The sequence below is a fragment of the Alligator sinensis genome, unplaced genomic scaffold (genome assembly GCF_000455745.1).
Source record: "Alligator sinensis unplaced genomic scaffold, ASM45574v1 scaffold674_1, whole genome shotgun sequence".
NCBI classification, from domain to species: domain Eukaryota; kingdom Metazoa; phylum Chordata; order Crocodylia; family Alligatoridae; genus Alligator; species Alligator sinensis.
The window spans coordinates 73914-93588 of record NW_005842032.1 but is presented as its reverse complement, the minus strand read 5'-3'; the positions used below and the strand labels follow the sequence as shown (position 1 = coordinate 93588).

Below are 19675 nucleotides of genomic sequence, written 5' to 3'. Positions count from 1 at the left end.
CCTGCCAGTTGACTGGATCTGGCCTGCTGCTGCCCCTGTGGTGCTCTGTATGGGGCCAATTCCTGCCTGGGGCAGCCCACACCATGCTCCAGCCTGCACCTGCTGGCAGTGTGCACAGCTTACTAGTAAGGCTGTTCCCAGTGCGGCTGCTGCTTGGCTTCCCTCGCCTCCAGTGGCAGCCCCTCCTCCTGCTCCTGCTGTGCTGCTCCAGGCTGGGAGGAAGCTTTAGCTGAGCAGCTCCAGCCCCAGCATGCAGGGCTCCAGCTCCAGCTTCTGGCTATCTTTCACCTACTTTGCATGCAGGTAGTTGCTCATTGCGCTGGGTGGACGAAATGAGTGGAAGGCAGCTGGAAGCTGGCACCAGACCACAGTGCGGTAGGGCAGGAGGCACCTGGGTGAAGCTTCCTCCTGGCCCAGAGCAGCACAGCAGGAGGATGAGCCACTACTGGAGGCAAGGGGAGAGTAGCAGCATCTGTGTGGCCCTGCTGAAAGATGTATACACTGACCAGGGCCAAGCCTGTGGGTGTGGGCTGGCACATGGCATAGGCTGCCCTGGGCAGGGCTTGTCTCCATGAGGAGCACCATGGGGGCAGCCACAGACTGCACTGCTTGGGCAAGCTCTGCTGGATGTGCCCCCTGCTCCCTTTTCCCTCCCCTCACCCCTGGCCAGCTCCCAGGCAGCTTCCCCACCCCCCAACACACACACCCACACACTCGCACACATGCCTCACCACCTCACCTCCAAACCCCACTATGGGTCAGGGGCCACCCAATAACCCCACCCTGTGATTCCAGCCTCACCTACCCATCTCATTCCTGAGCACCACTCCCCACATACCTTCTTCAGTGCCATCCCACATAGGGAGTTTTGGTGAGTTGTTGTGGTGGGAGTGGAAGGAGGGTAGGCTACTGACCCAGCCTGCAACAACTCATCAGAACTCCCTATGTGGCCCCTGGGCCCAAATAATTGCCCACTTCTGCTTTATATCAACAACCATTTAATAACCCTTTATTAAATGGTCAATAGGAAGAAGTGTAACTTTAATAACAGTGTTTTTGTGGATGGATGGCAATAAAATGCAGTCTTCATTAATATTAATGAGAGTTTTGCTATTGACCCAGCTGAGCCAGGGTACCACCTATAACGATTATCTGGCTGCATTTGGATCATTTTCTATAAGATAAGTAAGGTATTACTGAGATGTATGAGAGGATCTGTATCTAGACTCTTCATTTTATGTGCGATGCAAAGCAATTCAGGATGAAGACATCTTTTTGTAGTGTGTGAAAATGGATGGGTGCTTGCGGTATATGTTTGGTCTTACATGTGACTTATTTTCTTAGGAGGTACTTCACCTGCGCAATGGGAGGATATTACAGGAACCACTCCACTGACATTTATAAATGATTGCGTCTCTTTCACAACTAACGTTTCAGCCAGGTATAGTAATAGAAAATACCAAACAGACACAATTAATAGTTTCCTCAAATTAAAACTCTTAAGATTTTGTGTTCAGCTTTCCATGATTCTTAAATATGGCAGATATAGGGATTATGGGCCAGATCCTTAGAGAAAATTGGAATAGCTCCATTGAATTTATTGAATGACTGATTTACAACAGCTGTGTGTAAATTCTTTCCAAAAAGGTGTTTTGTTAGGACATAGTCCTGCACAGCTCAACATTCCATCATCAGGAAATGCCATAGTTCAAGTTGCAAGTAAAGTCTTTCTTCATACGCATCAGGATACAATCTTTACTGATAGTTGCACCACTAGAAGCTGTTTTTCTGAAAAAAATCATGAAGTACACAGCTGTTATCCTGAATTCTCCTTCATACCTCCTCCACATTTTTCATTATGCTGCTGTGTTTAGCTTCATGTGGAGACCAATCCTAGAAAAGGGCAACTAAAAGACAAATGTTTCTGAAAGTTGCAAGCAACTGACCTCAGGAAGTTAGACTGCAAATGCCACTTAACCATAATAAATAATGTTTCTGTGCACCCTTTCTTTTTGTGACAGTACAGGATATACCTTGGAAAATTTCTCAGGCCAGCTATTGTAGAGTGGTTGCAAGTTTCAAACATATATATCACAATGGTTCACAAGTTCCTGAACCATGAAGCTGCCTTTAACTTTTGCCTTCAGTCAAATACAAACAAGAGACTCTCTAAACCAAATTTATATATCATTGTTTAGCCTGGAGAGTTACTACATTATTTTGCTGTCTCTGCCTCTCTCCAGTCCTCCTGGATAGAGTTTTTGTCTCTTCTCCATTAGAGAAAGGTGTAATTACTTGCTGCTGGTTAGTTAATGAGGCTCATTTGTCCCAATTAAATTAGCTTTAACAAGGAATCCAGCTGCTTTGCGCTGATGAATTCCTACATAGGCCTGGTCAGACTGAGGTTTTAGAATTTAGAGAGGTAGTTAGCCACATTAGTCTGAAGTCAGGCAGAAGGCAGGGTAGATTTGTACCTTTTAGACTAACTAAATCTGAGATGTACACTTACAAAAGCATAGCCTTTTGTAAGTGGAGGGTTTCAGGGGGGGTGCATGCGGGTGCACATGCACCCCATACAAAAAGGCACCACTGACACTGTCGGTGGCGCCTGTGAGCTGTCGCTGCTCACCACCTCCCCACCAGCACTGCCAGTGTCATCTCCCCACCGCTGACAGCACCAGCAACATCTGCGGAAGCTTCTGCCTACCACTGCTGCCCTCCCACCACCACCACCACACTCCTGCTGCCACCGTGCCCCCCGCCCCCACCCCAGCCACTAGGGGTACACATCATTCACACGTCATTCATGGAGGGCTTACTTCATTAGATGATTTGAAGGGACTGAAAGCTTTTTGGAATGTAATGTAACTATTAATCTTACTGTTCCTGAGAATAATAGTTGTAGTCATAGTCCATTTCCAACAGCTTGATTATATCCTTGCCTCTAGTTCAGATATATGGGTTTCCCCCATATGGTGCAAGGTGCCATATGGGCACGGGTCCCCAGATCTTCATGTGGGATGACAGCAAGCTGCTGCGGCCAGCAAGTGATATGAGTTTTGCTTTGAACAGTTTGAGGTGCAGTTTCCCAGAACCCAACACCTATCTCCTTGAAACTTGGTAGACTTCATGCCCTCGGAAGGGGCTACCATCCCTGCATTTTTTTTTTATCTGAATCGGGCAAGAAATGACAAAGTTATAGGCATTTTCATGATTCCCCATTATAGCCTATGGGTGTAATGTTGAAACATGTCAAAACAGCGAAACAGTTTCAACAAAATGAAACAGAACAGTGCTTTGAAATGAAATGATGAAATGAAACACTGTCCCTTCAAAATGGTGAAACAGAAATCAAAATGAAATGGTGCTGTTTCACGCAGCCCTAGAAAGCATGAATAGAGCTCCCATTTTTTTGTGGGAATTTTTTTCCCAGAGAAATTCTCATTTCAATAATAATGAAATTTGTAACAAACAAAAAAATACTGTTTTCCAGGAGGAAAATCCAGTAACCATTTTTAGTAAAAAATAAAAATAAATTCTGTTTGGGGATAAATTTTGATTTTGCAGCTTTCATTTAAAAATGTGGATGTCAACAATGATTTTCGTCCCCACAAAAGAAGCTATTTGACTAAATGTCATGTTTTGCCAAAATTATTATGACAAAATTACATTTTGATTTTAAAAAATCATCAACAGCAACAAAAAGAATTTAACTAGATCTTCACATAAATTCCATTAAAAATGCACATGCTGGTAAAGAGGATCTACCATGTATTTATTTTGGAATGCAGCACATTCATGATAATTAAATGCTTCACTGATAGATTTAAATGTAAAAAAGATATCGAGCTAGTGAGCCAAAGACATAAATCATAGCAAAGCATTGAATAAACTACAAATTAATGGTTTAGTAGTCTGCTGATATTCTAATTGTTACCATGTTCCTAAGCTTAATCAGAGAAATTGACAGTGTAATATAGATTCTGTAGGGAAGTGTCTTATCTCTTTGAGCAATGTAGACTTGTGGGATTTTGCTTTATCTTCCCATCTCTCTCCCAGTTTGGCCAGTATCATATTTTGGTGAATACTGATTGAACTCAGAGGAGTACAGTGCAAGCCATGGGAGCAAGATTGAATTTACCTAGTGTTTAGCCACAAAATACACACCATCTCTTCAAGCTTGTCCTTAAGAGTACTAAGAATGAATAGTTACAGGAGACACCCACATGAAGTACTAAAGATGCAGATGCTACCATCCCAGGCACCCTCTAAGGGCACATCTACATGTGCTATTAATGCACAGCAATAAACTCCACTGCATTTGCACATTCTCCTGGGACCACAACACATTGTGCCGGGTCGAAGCAGCCCTTGCTGGCAGAAGGCCCAGGGTGTCAGCCTGCCTGCCCGGAGTTGCTTTGACCCAACTCAGTGTGCTGCAGAGGGCCTGGCTGGGGCATGTAGGTGCTCCAGTGCAGGGCTAGCTGTCAGGTAGTCCCCAAACCGCAGCCCCCTTGTGCCCCATCCAACTCCATCAGTGTCTACACATGAATTGCTGTGCAGTAAAGAACTCTACTGCAGGATAATACTTGTATTTACATTTCCTGCAGTCTAATAGACTGTGTAGACTTTGTGATTTTATTGCAGAGCTAATTAGGCAGCTCCACAGTATACGTCTCATGTAGATGTGCCCTAAGCGATCTAAAACTCCAATAAAATTGCAACAAAAGCTCCCATTATTGCCACCGAGAAATGTTCAGTCACTGTATGAATCCAGAATGGCGGAAGAACATGGATTTCATTACAGAGATTGCTCTACCCCATGAAAAAGTGTCCCCATTTTGCTTCATTAGTGTTAGCACAATTCTTTATTGCTGGAGTAGAGCTTCTGTTTAAAATTGTGGCCTCTGTTTTGTGAAGTAAAATCTTTTTATAATGACAGTTGATTTAATGGTTTGTCTTTTCTTATTCAGATTTTGGCTTGCAGATTGTCATCAATTACTAGAAACTGTGGGGCTGGCCACACAGCTTTATAGAGAATTAATATGTGTTCCTTATATGGCCAAGTTTGTGATATTTGCCAAAATGAATGACCCAGTGGAATCCAACTTGCGATGCTTCTGCATGACTGATGATAAAGTAGACAAAACTTTGGAGCAACAAGAGAATTTTGAAGAAGTTGCAAGAAGCAAAGATATTGAGGTATAGTTCTAATTCATACAGACTTCCAGAGGTATAACAGGGCAGCTCAATGCCTGGGGCAGTCGCAACACATGGGGCATCTCCAACTGCTGTGGTACCTGTGGTGGTTGTGGAGGTGGCTGTGTTTGTGCCTTCTCAAGGGCTGCGGCCCTGGTCACCCTTTTCCCCGCTTCAGTTATACTGCTAAAGACTCTTCTTTGGTGTGTGTGAGTAGCTTATGTTCTGGTTCCAGTCTGTAAAGATGGGTTAGAGTGCCAGGATCCCACAAATAGGATCCACAACCACCGTACAAGGCTGTATGTAGAAACTATTTGGAACCAGACCAATCCGAGAAAAAGGAGATTTCTATATCAGAGCCCTTGACCTGACACTAGGGAGTGGGTTACTAGGGAATCAGGAAATGTTTCTGTGGAGCAGCTCTGCTCACTCATCACAACGTGGTGGGTTGGATTTACCTCCTCCTTGTCTAAAAAACATCTCCAGCCTTGAGTTGAGTTTCTCAGGTTGGTCTTGGAAATGGGAGGCTTTTGCAGGAAAAAGTAATACAACTAATGGTAAGGTACAGTATCTATAGTTAAAGTTGTACTGTAAAGTTGAAGCTGTATTTTAAACATTGTTATATCTACAGTTGAAGATGTATTTCTAAGCAATTTTACTCATAAATACTGTCAATTCATTAAAATTAATTTTTAAAAATTCTAATGTCATTTAATGGTACTGCAAAATTAGGTCAGTGTTGAACATAACATAGTTGATGAGTTTCTAGCTGAATAAACAGCTGCGAAGTGGGTGGTAATAGTGGCATAATTATGAGCTGTATCACACAAGAATCATTTTGCTGACTTTAACTTTCTCTTTTCTTGCTTCAACAGGTTCTGGAAGGAAAACCCATTTATGTTGACTGTTATGGAAATCTAGCCCCTTTGACAAAAGGAGGGCAGCAGCTTGTTTTTAATTTTTATGCTTTCAAGGAAAACAGACTGCCATTCTCTATCAAGGTAAAAGTAAATCCACCAGACCAAGTAGGCTGAGAAAATGTTTTTTCTAATGTAACAATATTCGTTCTATCTAATATGAAGAATCTGCCTCTGGGGAGTGAGTGTTATAATTATTTAACAGGTAGATGACCTGGGAGAGAGTCTACTGATGATTTTTTGAAGTTACAAGAGGAAGTCAGTGTCAGAGTATGTGTTCACAGCCCTTTAACAGAATCCTACTCTGGTACTCTTTATCCACACTGTGTTTAGTCTGAAGTGGTAGATCACTCCAGTGAGCAAAGAGATTACACATCCAGTATCATGTGTTTGGATGTGTAGTAGGGCTGTGCAAAATTTTGGCAGCCATTTAATTTTGGAGATGTTTCGACCCGTTTTGGCGCTCGAAACACCAAATCTGAAATGAACTGAAAGACTCCAAAACATGTCCGAAATTAAACAAAACCTTCCAAAATATTTTGGAATGTTTCGGATGTTTTGGAATGTTTCAGAGGCGGGCTTGTGTGGAAACAGAAACTCAGAAGAGGGAGGGGGAAGAAACAGGGGAAATGACTTCTCTGATTGACATCTGTAGCTGACCACTGTCTGCGATCTGGGGCCAGTGGTAGCACCAGTGTTCCCGGCACTCGGTGCAGGGTGCACAGAGCAGACTCAGGTGCTGCTGCTGGCCCCAGCCCTGCACACAGGGTGACAGCATGCTGCCAGAAAAGGTTATGAGTTTTGCTTTGAACAGTTTGAGGTGCAGTTTCACAAAAAACCCTACACCTATCTTCTTGAAGCTTGGTAGGCTTCATGCTCTCAGAAGGGGCTACCATCCCTACCATTTTCATCCAAATCAGACAATAAATGACAAAGTTATAGACATTTTAGTGATTCTCCATTATGGCCTAAGGCCAAAACACTGAATAAGAGTCAAAACTCCAAAACAGATTTGGCGGATTCAAAATGGGACAGTATTCTGAAACACCGAAATGAATCACTGTCCCTCTGTAATGCCAAATCTGAAAAAAAAAAGAAATATAGCCATTTTGCACAGCCCTAGTGTGCAGCTGATCTTATCCTGCCAACACGAGCACGCACATCCATATGTTACACATATGTAAACAACCATTTTCACACAATAACACCTCACCAATTTGAGTGTGCAAATGAAAGTATGGTCCCTTTTGTGAGTGCAAGTAGTCACATGTGGAAAGCTGGACAGAGAGAAATTCAGGTTATTCACAGGAGTATTACTTCTTGGAATGATGTAACTTAGAAGCTTGTTTTTAATCAAACCAAAAATCCTAAAATGACCTAATATTTAGGCTGTGATTATAATTTTCTTCCTCAGAAAGATCTGCTAGTTGATTCCTGGCTCAGTTCCTTTAGCTGTCATTTGGTTTCATATTAGGTGACTTTTCATGAAAGGGAACACTTTGTTCAACTCTCCAACGACCTCTTCTAGCTCTCTGATCTACTTTGATGGGCTTCTCCAGGAATTTGCCCCCTCTTTATTGGAAAAGGAGTCAAGCACAGAGAGTTTTCAAATACTCTGGTTCAGAAATCCAGAGTATATTAAATGTACAAATAAATATTTCAAGTATTTCTGGGTCAACTAGTACAATATCTTTTTTTAGATTAGAGATACCAGCCAAGAACCTTGTGGTCGTTTATCATTTTTGAAAGAACCAAAGACTACAAGAGGACTGCCACAAACAGCTGTTTGCAACTTGAATATAACTCTACCAGCACACAAAAAGGTATTTCTTCTAGGACTCTAGTGTTTAGTTGTTGTTTTCTTTTTTATTTAACTTTTTTTTTGCTATTAATAATGAAACCCTGTGAAATGAAAATGCTTTGTGATATGATTAAGGCTTTTGAATGTATGCTTCATTAGTTTTTGTATGTAATATAATTTAAGTCTCTTGTTACTGTGGTGTCAAGTTCCTCTGATTTTATGATGGATCCTCTGTTTATAGCTCATGTGTCAGCTTTCAGTTCACAGATTTTTATGCTTTCCATAATATCATGTGTTAATTTGCATTGGATGTAAGATTTTTATTTCTTTTATGTTGACATTTTGGGTTTGCTTTGCCTTTATAAATCGGCTTGCATTTTGTGCTCCCAACTTGGTCCTTTTCATATCCTGATATTCTTTTCCCTGCTGTCCATTATAATATTCCTTGTCTCTGCAATGCATCTTGGGACCAAAAGGAAACAGAGTCAGATCAAGATGATGAGGTAATATAAACACTGTCTTCTGTTATTATTTTCTCCAGAAATAGTGCAGAAAAATAAATATATTCTAGAAAAGCACTACAATATCTTTTAATGATAACATTGAATAATAGCACTGACAAGTAAACTATATCCCATATGTCTGATGTTTCTGTTGTCAAGCAATACAAGTGATGGCATGTGATGAAGTAGGATTATATGCTATAAAATTACGTGTGTGTGTTAGTATTCTGAATATTATCTAATTTTATACTAAGAGCATGATGTAATTAACAAGATACAAGTTAAGGTAATCTTTGCTGGAGATAAAATCAGTAGTTACAACGGAGGAATCTGGGTACATATGTTAACTTTCAGTCTTTCCTTAATCTGTATTTCTGGAGATAGGTGAACAAGGCATTTACACACTGACGCATTTATATTTTTATTCCTCAAAATAACCCCAACTTTCTGAAAAAGTGAAATAACTAGGAGTAACAGCTAATTATTTTATATGCATCTATTTTCAAATAAACTCTGGATATCCATAGCTTAAAAATCCATACTTTACCAAATACATTAACAAAAATTTTGTTAATATACATTTTATAAGTATAAAATGGGATAGAAGGGGTTTTAAAAGTGACAATAAAAAAAAATAATTTAAAAAACCCTTCAGAAACATTTTAACTATAAACAAACAGATTTCCTCTCATTTCAAACTGCTGATAGTGTTAGTCGCCTACTGACTAGAATCACATGACAGAATCCCTACATTTGAAAAAAATAACTATATCAATTGGTTTTCACATGACTTGGTGAGTGATTTTATAGCTATCTCAATAGCTCCCCTTTCCAAAAAGGAGCAGAATCAAGAGACCTGATTTCTCTGAAGATCTTTTAAATTAATAAATAGAGAAGCAAAAATGCCACACTAGCTCCTATGCCATTGGAAACAGTAACTTCTGATGCAGTTTAGTAATTAGCAATTGCATTCTGCTTTCTAATATGCACCTCTGCATTTTGTGCCTATTAAAATAACCCCTTTCATGCTTTTTTTTTGTCCTGAACGTACTCACTTTAAAGCAAATGTTCATTGTGATGTATGTGCTTTCAAGACAAATACATTTGGGGGAGAGAGATTTTTTTGCAACCTAAGTTATACTCTTATTAATGTTTTATGTCCATATCTGTAGTCTTTTGTCTGGATACTTCTGTTCGTAGCTAAGGCTGTCTTATTTTATAGAGGGGGAAAAATCGTATTATTAAGTAATATGAAAGATAATTAAAAAATAGGGGGATGTTATAATTTTGATGTAATATGTGGCTAGATTGTGACTTCAGACACTGCCCTAAGATGAGTGTGGTGTGTAAACTGTACTATTACAATATATACCTGAGAGGCATGGTGCCACATAAGCATCCCTCTGAGAATCTTTGCATTTCCTGCTTTTGCTCTAGAGGGATAGTAATTTAATGCAGGTTTACACCACCAGCAAATTACTACTACCTTTCATGCAGCAATGGTGTAAATAGGAATGGAGCCAGTCTCTGTCCATTATCCACCTCCCTGCTCTAGAGAGAGGCTATCACATATCATTGCTTATTCCTGTGTGCCGTTATGAAGCTGCAAGGTTGTATTCCAATTCCATTTTATGGGTGTGAAGGCCAAGAGCTAGCCCAAAGTATGCAGATTTTATTTTCAACCTGCTCAAGCTGGTAACAATGTTTCTGAAGATACCAAATAGAAGTGTGTTTTGTTACAGACAGAGAAAGCAGACCGGCGTCAGAACTTTGTTTCTCTTGCTTTACGTAAGCGCTACAGCTATCTGACTGAGCCTGGAATGAGTGAGTTGCTATTGCAAACCTACTAATCACAAACACAACTATGATAAGAAGAGACATTTTTTCTATACACATATTTTGGTGTCATTTGAAAAAAAAATCAATAGAAAAATTAGCTACAGCAAAATCCTCAATGGTCTCCTCTGTGTTAAGACAGAAAACTGGAGAAAACTGACTGGCAAGCAGTTGCTCTCTCTAAACCAAAAGTAATAAAAAAAGCCGTGTAACTCCTTGGATATAGCAAGGGGAACAGAATTGCCAATTGCAAACTACGGTCCAAAATACACTGTTCCTCCTTTCTTTATGCGGCTAATTAAAGAAATTATCTGTTTTATAAGTGATGCATTAAAAATAATGATGTGCACAGATCATTCAAATAAATTATAAAATGTTTGAATTTTTAGCTAAAGTTCATTTGAACTCTCTCATACTACTTCTTTATCCTCTCTTTTGCAATGTTTCATTATTTCCCATTGCCCCATCATTTTCTTCTTTTCTGCTCACTTCCCTTTGACATGATTTTAGGTCTAGCCCTGTTTCCCCTTTTAAATACAGTATATCTTCCCAAGCTCAAGCCTTAATTCATTTGTCTCCCTTCCCTTGTCAGAATTTGGCCCTTTGTCCTTCTTCACAGTCTTTTCCTCCTCTTCTCAGACCTTGTATCATCACAGTCTCCATCTCCCAATTGGCATTTTGATATAATTTCATACAATCTATTGATAAATATAATTTGGTCTGCCAATTTTCATTGGTTGGATGCTGAGGAATGATCTCACGAGCTCTTTGGTTTCTTTGGGTTGGAGATGTTCCAGCCTATACTGTATTTCTCAAACCCTGAAGAAAACCTGGAGCATATGAGTTGTAAGACCTCACCCATTCTTAAGGAAACTACTAAACCAGCTGGGACCTCACAGGAGGCTCTGAGATATTATCCAAAAATTTGGGGAATGAAATGAACCAGTTTTGGGTAAGGTATTCATTAAGAGTTTGAAGGATGGATATTTTTTTTCAATTGGTTTCTGAAGATTAATTTAGAAACAGAATGTTTATAATAATTCACCAATGATTCATCATGTCTCAATTACAAAAATGTGAAAAAACCTCAAATGAAGTGGAAAGCCAAGAATGAAAGAAAGATTGAATAAGGTATAAGAGCCTCTGATCATAATTTTGATGTATCACCTTCTACAGATTTGCAGAATGGTTGATGATTGTGTCCCCAAACATTTAACTCAGATACATTTTCTTTGCAGTTTGGAAAAGAAAAGCTGTTTTTCTTTACTTTTACCCTTCTATTGTCACCTTCAAAGAAGGGTGTTTGAACTAAAAAATCAAGACTAGCCAGCAGACAGAAAACTTCAGAATTGTGTAATGAGTAACCAAAGATGGTAAAACAGTTTGTCAGAAGCTGATACTCAAGATTGTCCCCAGAGTGGATAAGAAATAATGCTCTAGTAAAAAGCCACCTATGATATATGTTGCTACCACCCATTCTAGTTGAACTAATTGGAAGTACTTGGAGCTTTGCAGCAGTGATGTGGACTTACAAGTAGATGGGGTATTTTGATACTGGCTTTGTTTTGTTCTTTTTTGCTCCTTACTCAACTCTGCTATGACATGTGGAGCATCACTTTCTCCTTCCTTACCTCCCCTGGTTGCAAAAAAAAGAGGAGATTAGATCTGGACCTGGAACTGTTTTCCTTGAAGCTGGTGATATAACTCACTGATGATTTAAGGAGCAACACATTTTAGACTTTTTCCTTCACACTGCTGCTGGAGTTCATGGGGCAATAGCAAGTAAGAGCAGAGAGGAGAGCATAAAAAGAACACTCTGCTGTGCCCAGTACAGGTGTATCAGGCAGAATAGGGAGCATGCCTGTGAATTGTAAGATGCTCTCAAGCCTTTCTGTTGACTTCAAGCAGAACCTGGACTAGAATATCACTGTTTGGCAGGCTTGCATTTGCTCACCCACCATTTTCTTTCACCAGTACCAAGTGAGGAAGTGCAGGATTAATACTTAACTGGCAATCAAAAGGTAGTGAATAATCATATCTCCTAGTGAAGCCTGAGGCTAAAGGGCAAGTGCTTCTTGTACCCAGAATATGTATATATAAAAATAACTGCACAGCCTAAAATACATGCTGTAGACTCTTAGAATAATTGATTTACTCCCTTTTTAAAGAAAAATAAGTATAACTGTTTATTTCTAGATGATCCAGGTATCTCAATTTCATTGGCTGGTAGTCAACCAGACTGCTTCCTTCACCCTGTCCTTTTTCTCAAGTACTGTGTGAAATACAGACGAGACATTTTACTATATCTAAATACATAAATTAATGGAAAGAAGATGAGGAAGGAGAAATTACTATTGGATTTATTGCCTCACTAAATTGTAGTACTGGGATTGGTACATCTCAGCACACCAAGAGCCTGCTACAGCAATATAAACTCTGGAACAAATTGGTTTTATTTCATTAGTGCATTTTGGTATTGTTTTGACTTAGTATTTTTGGACTTGAGACTACATGAACTTTTGGTGAACCTTAGCAGCTGCTCCTAATAAATCACTTTCCTAGTCTAATTTATTTAATGAGGTTTTTCAATGGGGGGTTGTTCAAACTGTATTTTTTAAATGCTTTGTAAGCAGTGTGCATCCAATGACTGTCTTTTGGAATACAGTCTGTGCCAGTAGTGCTCAATATTCAAGAACTCTTTAACCTAATTGTTCTATTGCCATGATGGGCTCAAAACATTTTCTGCTTACAGGATATGAGCCTATGATGTACTAAACATCTTTTTTTAGAGAAGTTTGTGTGATATAAGTTTAGGATTTGAATGTAAGTCTTACTTGGCTTCACAATGAATTTTGTCTGACTGTAAGACAGACAAAACAGGTTTGATAAATTATCAGTATAACATCAAACAAAGGCTTGCTGAACAAGTAGTTTGGATATTGTAGCTCAATTTCTAACTGGTGCCTCCAAGTTATTTTCCTCTCTATGAAAGAACTATCTGAATGTTATTGCTGTGGCAGAGGATGTAGATGCTGTAATGTTATTCCCAGAAATACTGCCTTCTGGACTGAATACCTCCAGCCAGTGACTTGAAAATATAGTTGTCAGCAATGATTTGGTTAGGAAAACCTGTGAATAAGTTGTGCATTTTGCAGATACTTATGGTCAAAAGGTTTGTCCTTGCCAGATCATCTCTGTTCTTTGAGTGTTTTTCTAATATTACCTTTTGAGAAATGTAAAGTTGAGCAGGTCTTTCTTTGAGCTGATACAGAAATCTCCTCAAAAGGTATCAAGACACACTACATCTTGTAGAAAAAGTGTACTCTTCTTTTAAATGCCTCTTGTGAAAAGATTTTTTAAGGTTTATATATTGTGCATAATACAGCATAGAAAATGTGTCCCTCCATGTGCTTGTTTTGACATGATATACTCCGCATGGATAAAGTGTTTTAGTTGCTTTGCTTGCTCACGTTTATCATAAATCATATTCTCCATTTTTCTTGTGTGATAAATGCTGCTTATAATCATTTCATGTAAAGTTTTGGTTTAGTTTTACTAAACGAAAGGAATATCGCATGAAAAGAACAAATGCAAAAGGTTCCTTTTTATGTTTTAAATTTCAACTCAGAAAAGTTCTTGCTCTTATTGGCTTTGTGAGCGTGAAGCATATACGAATTGTGCATGGGAAATAAAGATTTGAATTTATTCTAGTTGCTTCACAGTTTGCACATCAATTGCCTGTCACTTAAAGGTATTTTGGGTTCTGCATGAAATAGTTTGAGTGGTTTTCAAAGAAGATTTTAGCTATTTAATGTCATTCTGCACAAATTTACATTGTTTTATATAGGTGCACTATATGAACAGAACAATAGAACAACAGAAATTCCTAAAAGGATAATTGTAGTAGTTGCAAAAAGCAAAGACATACCTATACAGGCAAAATGAAGTCACATTAATATTCCAAAAATAACACATCAGAAAGTCAATGGGAAGTAAGAGAAGAATTTTTTGTTGTGGTTATTATTTTTTATCATTATGGATTCCTTCTTTATGTCTGTTTTCCATTGTTTGCGGACTTGGTTGCTATATGCATTCTATTCTTTCATTTCATGTTGCTTTTTATTTTGGCTCATTCCTATTCTTTCTTTTTCAATTGTTCCTTTTACCTACTCCATTCTAACTCATTCAAACAATTGTACTTGCTTTTTGTAATATTACAACGTTTACTGACCAATTTTCTTCTCTGGTCTCTCTGTTTTTCAATCATTTTTGTTGATTTTATGTTTGATTTTGATTTAAAAATTTAAGAAACAGTTGAACGGAGTGCAGGAGCAACAAGAACCCTACCCGCTACTTATTCATACAAGCCATTCTTTTCAACAAGACCATATCAGTCATGGACAGCAGCTCCAATTACAGTGCCTGGGCAACCCAAATCAGGCTTCACTTCCCTATCAAGCTCTTCCTCTAACACTCCTACAGCTTCCCCATTAAAATCAATATGGTCTGTTTCTTCCGCTTCTCCAATCAAATCCACATTAGGAGCTTCTACTACTTCTTCGGTTAAATCTGTTAGCGATGTAGCATCTCCAATTAGATCCTTTCGGACAATTTCTTCACCAATAAAAACTGTTGTATCACAGCCTCCATATAATATCCAAGTTTCTTCTGGTTCTTTCATCAGAGCTCCCACAGTAACAGAAGCCACTAATTTAAAAGGGCTGGCATCCACTTCAACATTTCCCTGTCGGACATCTCCAGTGACTACAGCAGGGTCTCTTTTGGAGAGATCATCCATTACCATGACGCCTCCAGCATCCCCCAAATCAAACATTAACATGTATTCTTCAAGTTTGCCATTTAAATCAATCATCACATCAGCATCACCACTTTTATCTTCTCCTCTAAAATCAGTGGTATCTCCTGCTAAGTCAGCAGCTGATGCTGTTTCATCACCTAAAGTCATGATGACTTCATCTCTCTCATCACCTGTGAAACATGTAGCTGGTCATGCAGCTGTAGCATTGGTTAATGGATCTGTGCCACCTCTGAAATACCCTTCCTCTGCCAATTTAAAAACAGGATCCAAAGCCACCGCCACATTTCAAGACAAGATCTCTGCAGCTACAAATTCTGCAAGTTGTGCTGCCATTGCAGTTGCTGACACAGTTGAGAGAGTGTTTTCGACTACTCCTACAATGTCATTTTCTCCAGTCAGGTCGTTTATGTCTTCAGCACCATCAGCTTTTCAGTCAATAAGAGCTACTTCTGCAGGTGCACTATATACATCCCTTGGATCAATATCTACAACTACCTCTTCAGTAACTTCATCAACAATAACAGTGCCTGTATATTCTGTAGTCAATGTTTTGTCAGAACCAACATTAAAGAAGCTTCCAGAGTCATCTTCACTTACAAAATCAGCAGCTGCATTATTGTCACCTATTAAAACATTGACTACAGAGGCACATACACAGTCCCACTTTAGCAGAACTTCATCTCCAATAAAATCTTCCTTATTTTTAGCACCCTCTGCTCTTAAGTTGTCCACACCATCTTCTTTATCCTCTAGTCAGGAGATATTGAAAGATGTTGCTGAAATGAAGGAGGACTTAATAAGGATGACTGCAATATTGCAGACAGACGTAACAGAGAACAAGCCATTCCAACCTGAACTAACTAAAGAGGGTAGAATTGATGATGAAGAGCCTTTTAAAATTGTTGAGAAAGTAAAGGAGGACTTAGTAAAAGTTAGTGAGATACTGAAAAAAGATGTGTGTTTAGAAAATAAAGGGTCATCCAAAGTATCAAAAAGTGATCAAGGACACTTATCTGAAGATGACTGGGTAGAGTTCAGTACAGAGGAGATTGATGAAGCAAAACAGCAAACAAAACCATGTCATCCTATATCTGTTCCAGAAAAAATGCAAATTAAAACTAAAGTCATGTCTGAGAAGGATTATAATTTGTCAAAAGTTATTGATTATTTAACAAATGATATTGGGAGTAGTTCACTAACAAACATAAAGTACAGGTTTGAAGAAGGGAAAAAAGAAGGTGAAGAGAGACAAAAACGCATTTTAAAACCAGCCATTGCTTTACAGGAACATAAGCTTAAAATGCCTCCAGCCTCCATGAGGCCTTCTACTTCAGAAAAAGAATTATGTAAAATTGCAGATTCCTTCTTTGGAACAGATACAATTTTAGAGTCTCCAGATGATTTTTCTCAACCTGACCAAGACAAAAGTCCTTTGTCTGACAGTGGGTTTGAAACAAGAAGTGAAAAAACCCCTTCAGCCCCCCAAAGTGCAGAAAGCACAGGGCCAAAACCACTTTTTCATGATGTGCCCATCCCTCCTGTCATTACAGAAACAAGAACTGAAGTAGTTCATGTTATCCGCAGCTATGAACCTTCATCTGAAGAGATTCCAGAGCAGCAAACAGAGGAGCTACCACCATCAAAACCTGCATCTACTTTTATGGAGTTGGAGCAAAAATCTGCTGGGTCTATTAAAGAAAAAGTTAAAGCCTTTCAAATGAAAGCCAGCAACAGTGAAGAAGATGACCACAAATGTGTGCTTAGCAAAGGTGTCCGTGTGAAAGAAGAAACTCACATCACTACTACAACTAGAATGGTTTATCATAAACCTCCATGTACTGAAAGTACTTCTGAAAGAATTGAGGAAACAATGTCCGTTCATGACATAATGAAAGCTTTCCAGTCAGGACGTGACCCTTCCAAAGAACTGGCAGGTTTATTTGAACATAAATCATCCGTAACATCAGATGTTAGCAGAGCTGTTGAAACTTCACAACAACCTGCTGAGAAGGACAGCAAAATGAAACCCAAACTGGAGCGTATAATAGAGGTCCATATTGAAAAAGGTAATCAAGCTGAACCTACTGAAGTCATTATTAGAGAAACAAAAAAGCGTCCAGAAAAAGAAATGTATGTATATCAAAAAGACTTACCACGGGGAGATTTTAACTTAAAAGATTTGGAAAAACATGATGTTTTTCCTTGTTCAGATGAACAAGGTCAGCAAGAAGAAGAAGAACTTACAGCTGAAGAATCACTTCCTTCTTATCTGGAGTCTTCTAGAGTAAACACTCCTGTGTCCCAGGAAGAAGACAGTCGCCCTAGTTCTGCTCAACTGATATCTGATGACTCTTACAAAACACTGAAGCTTTTGAGTCAGCACTCAATAGAATACCATGATGATGAGCTGTCAGAATTAAGAGGGGAGTCTTACAGGTTTGCTGAGAAAATGCTTCTTTCAGAAAAGCTAGATGTATCTCATTCTGATACTGAGGAGTCAGTTACTGACCATGCTCTACCCCTTAGTTCAGAAATACAGGGGTCTGATAAGCGATACAGAGAAAAAGTAGCCACTGCCCCTAAGAAAGAAATTATCTCCAAAATCTATAAAGATGTATCTGAAAATGGTGTAGGTAAAATGTCTAAAGATGATCATTATGATAAAGTGACAGTATTACACTATGCTGGAGATGTTAGTAGTCCAAAACATGCCGTGTGGATGCGCTTTACTGAGGACAGATTAGACAGAGGTAGAGAAAAGTTGATATATGAAGACAGGGTGGACAGGACTGTTAAGGAGGCAGAAGAAAAACTGACTGAAGTATCACAGTTTTTTCGGGACAAAACAGAAAAGTTGAATGATGAACTACAATCTCCAGAGAAAAAGCAGCATAAAAAAAATGGCAAAGAAATGCATTCTAGTCAGAGGTCTGCCAGTAGCAGCCCTGAAAAGGTACTACTTGCAGAATTACCATCAAGTGATGATTGGAGTAAAGTGAGACAGTATGGGCGCAATGGAAATTTTTTTCCAAAATCTGATGAAAGAAGAGCAGCCAGTTTGCCCAGCAGTCCTGAAAAAAGGATTTTTGTACAACAAATAGAGGACTGTAAACAAACTATGGAACACAAAGGAAATGCTCAACAGACTGGCATGCCTGAAGCTTCACAGGCTGGATTTCAGCTCAAGCAATCAAAACTCAGTTCCATTAGACTTAAATTTGAACAAAGTATAAGCCCAAGAACCAAAGACCTACCTCAAGAGGAGAGAGAACAAGCTAGTCAGTCCAAAATTCCAGTAAAGAAATTACAAGAAAGCAAGCTACCAGTGTACCAGCTTCATGCAAGGGAAAAGCAGGCAAAGCAAATAGGTGTCACGGATGGAAACATGGCTTTGCAAAAAGAAATTAAAATGAAAGAAGATAACGTCCAAGGTAAAGGAAGAGTTACAGAAGACCTTTCTGCTTCAGATGTACAGAAACAGAAAACTGAAACATCAAGCAAAAACATGCCAGAACATGTTTTGGAACAGCAGGCTAAAAATTTTTCATACAGCTCAGACTCACCAATGAAGGGACACTGGGACAAAAAAATCTATAGAACTTGGGAGAGTCCTGGAGCTTCTAATTATAAAACACAGAAAGAAAAACACTCGCATGTACTTGTTCCAGATGCAGTAAAAGAAAACCATATCGATCATGATGATGAGAACACTGAGAAAAAGAGTGAATTTATCACTGTGACAGAGTGTGAACAGAAATTGTCAACAAATGGATCTCATTCAGAGGAGGTGAAGGAAGTGACTGTGAAATCCCCATCAAAAAAGGTTCTGTACAGAGAGTATATTATCCGAGAAGGGGAATGTCCCAGTGAAACAGCTGATAACATTTCAAAGAGAAAAGAAGACTTGACTATGTCCCACATTCCAGTCAGAATTGCTGAGGAGAAGACTGTCCTTGATCAGTCCAAAAGCACCATTTATGAACTGTCAGCTAAAGTGTCCCAGTCAACTATGCTTAAGGAGCAAGTTGAAAGACAATTTGATTATGTGGAAGATGAAAAAATAAAACATTCAGAAATCAGTAAAGTTACCAAGCAACAAGGTTCTTCCATAGGGTTAAGTCCTCCTGTGGAGGAAACTGAAATATCCCATAGCAAATCACCTGATTCTTTAGAATTTACTCCTGGAAAGGAATCTCCTTCGAGTGAGTTATTTGACCCTAGCGCCAGTGATTACTTGGATAAATTTTCACCTTTAGTAAATACTGAGGGAGTGAAAGAAATAAAGACTTTACCTGTCTATGTCAGTTTTGTTCAAGTAGGAAAGCAATATGAAAAAGAGATGCAACAAGGAAATGTGAAAAAAATTGTAAGTCAGGAAAGTAAGACAATACAAGAGACAAGGGGAACATTTTATACAGCTAGACAGCAAAAACAGCCTCCTTCTCCACAAGGTAGTCCAGAAGATGATACATTAGAACAAGTATCGTTCATAGATAGCTCTGGGAAAAGCCCTCTAACCCCAGAAACCCCCAGTTCTGAGGAAGTGAGTTATGAGTTTACCTCTAAAACACCTGACTCACTAATAGCTTATATACCAGGC

At 39.0% G+C, this 19675-nt stretch overlaps 1 protein-coding gene across 28 annotated transcripts in view; it reads left to right on the top strand.

Annotated features, from left to right (window-relative positions):
- Positions 1-19675, top strand: part of ANK3 (ankyrin 3) — a 595175-nt gene that overhangs the window by 531467 nt on the left and 44033 nt on the right. For 20 of the 28 annotated variants that reach the window (XM_025202621.1, XM_025202614.1, XM_025202619.1 and 17 more), the window contains 6 exons: positions 1345-1441; positions 4974-5202; positions 6075-6200; positions 7817-7939; positions 8394-8420; positions 10163-10244. In XM_025202621.1, coding sequence (XP_025058406.1) covers positions 1345-1441; positions 4974-5202; positions 6075-6200; positions 7817-7939; positions 8394-8420; positions 10163-10244 — 684 coding nt within the window. The remainder of the gene's footprint in view (positions 1-1344; positions 1442-4973; positions 5203-6074; positions 6201-7816; positions 7940-8393; positions 8421-10162; positions 10245-19675) is intronic. The other 8 variants (XM_025202616.1, XM_025202618.1, XM_025202610.1 and 5 more) reach the window with 3 other exon arrangements.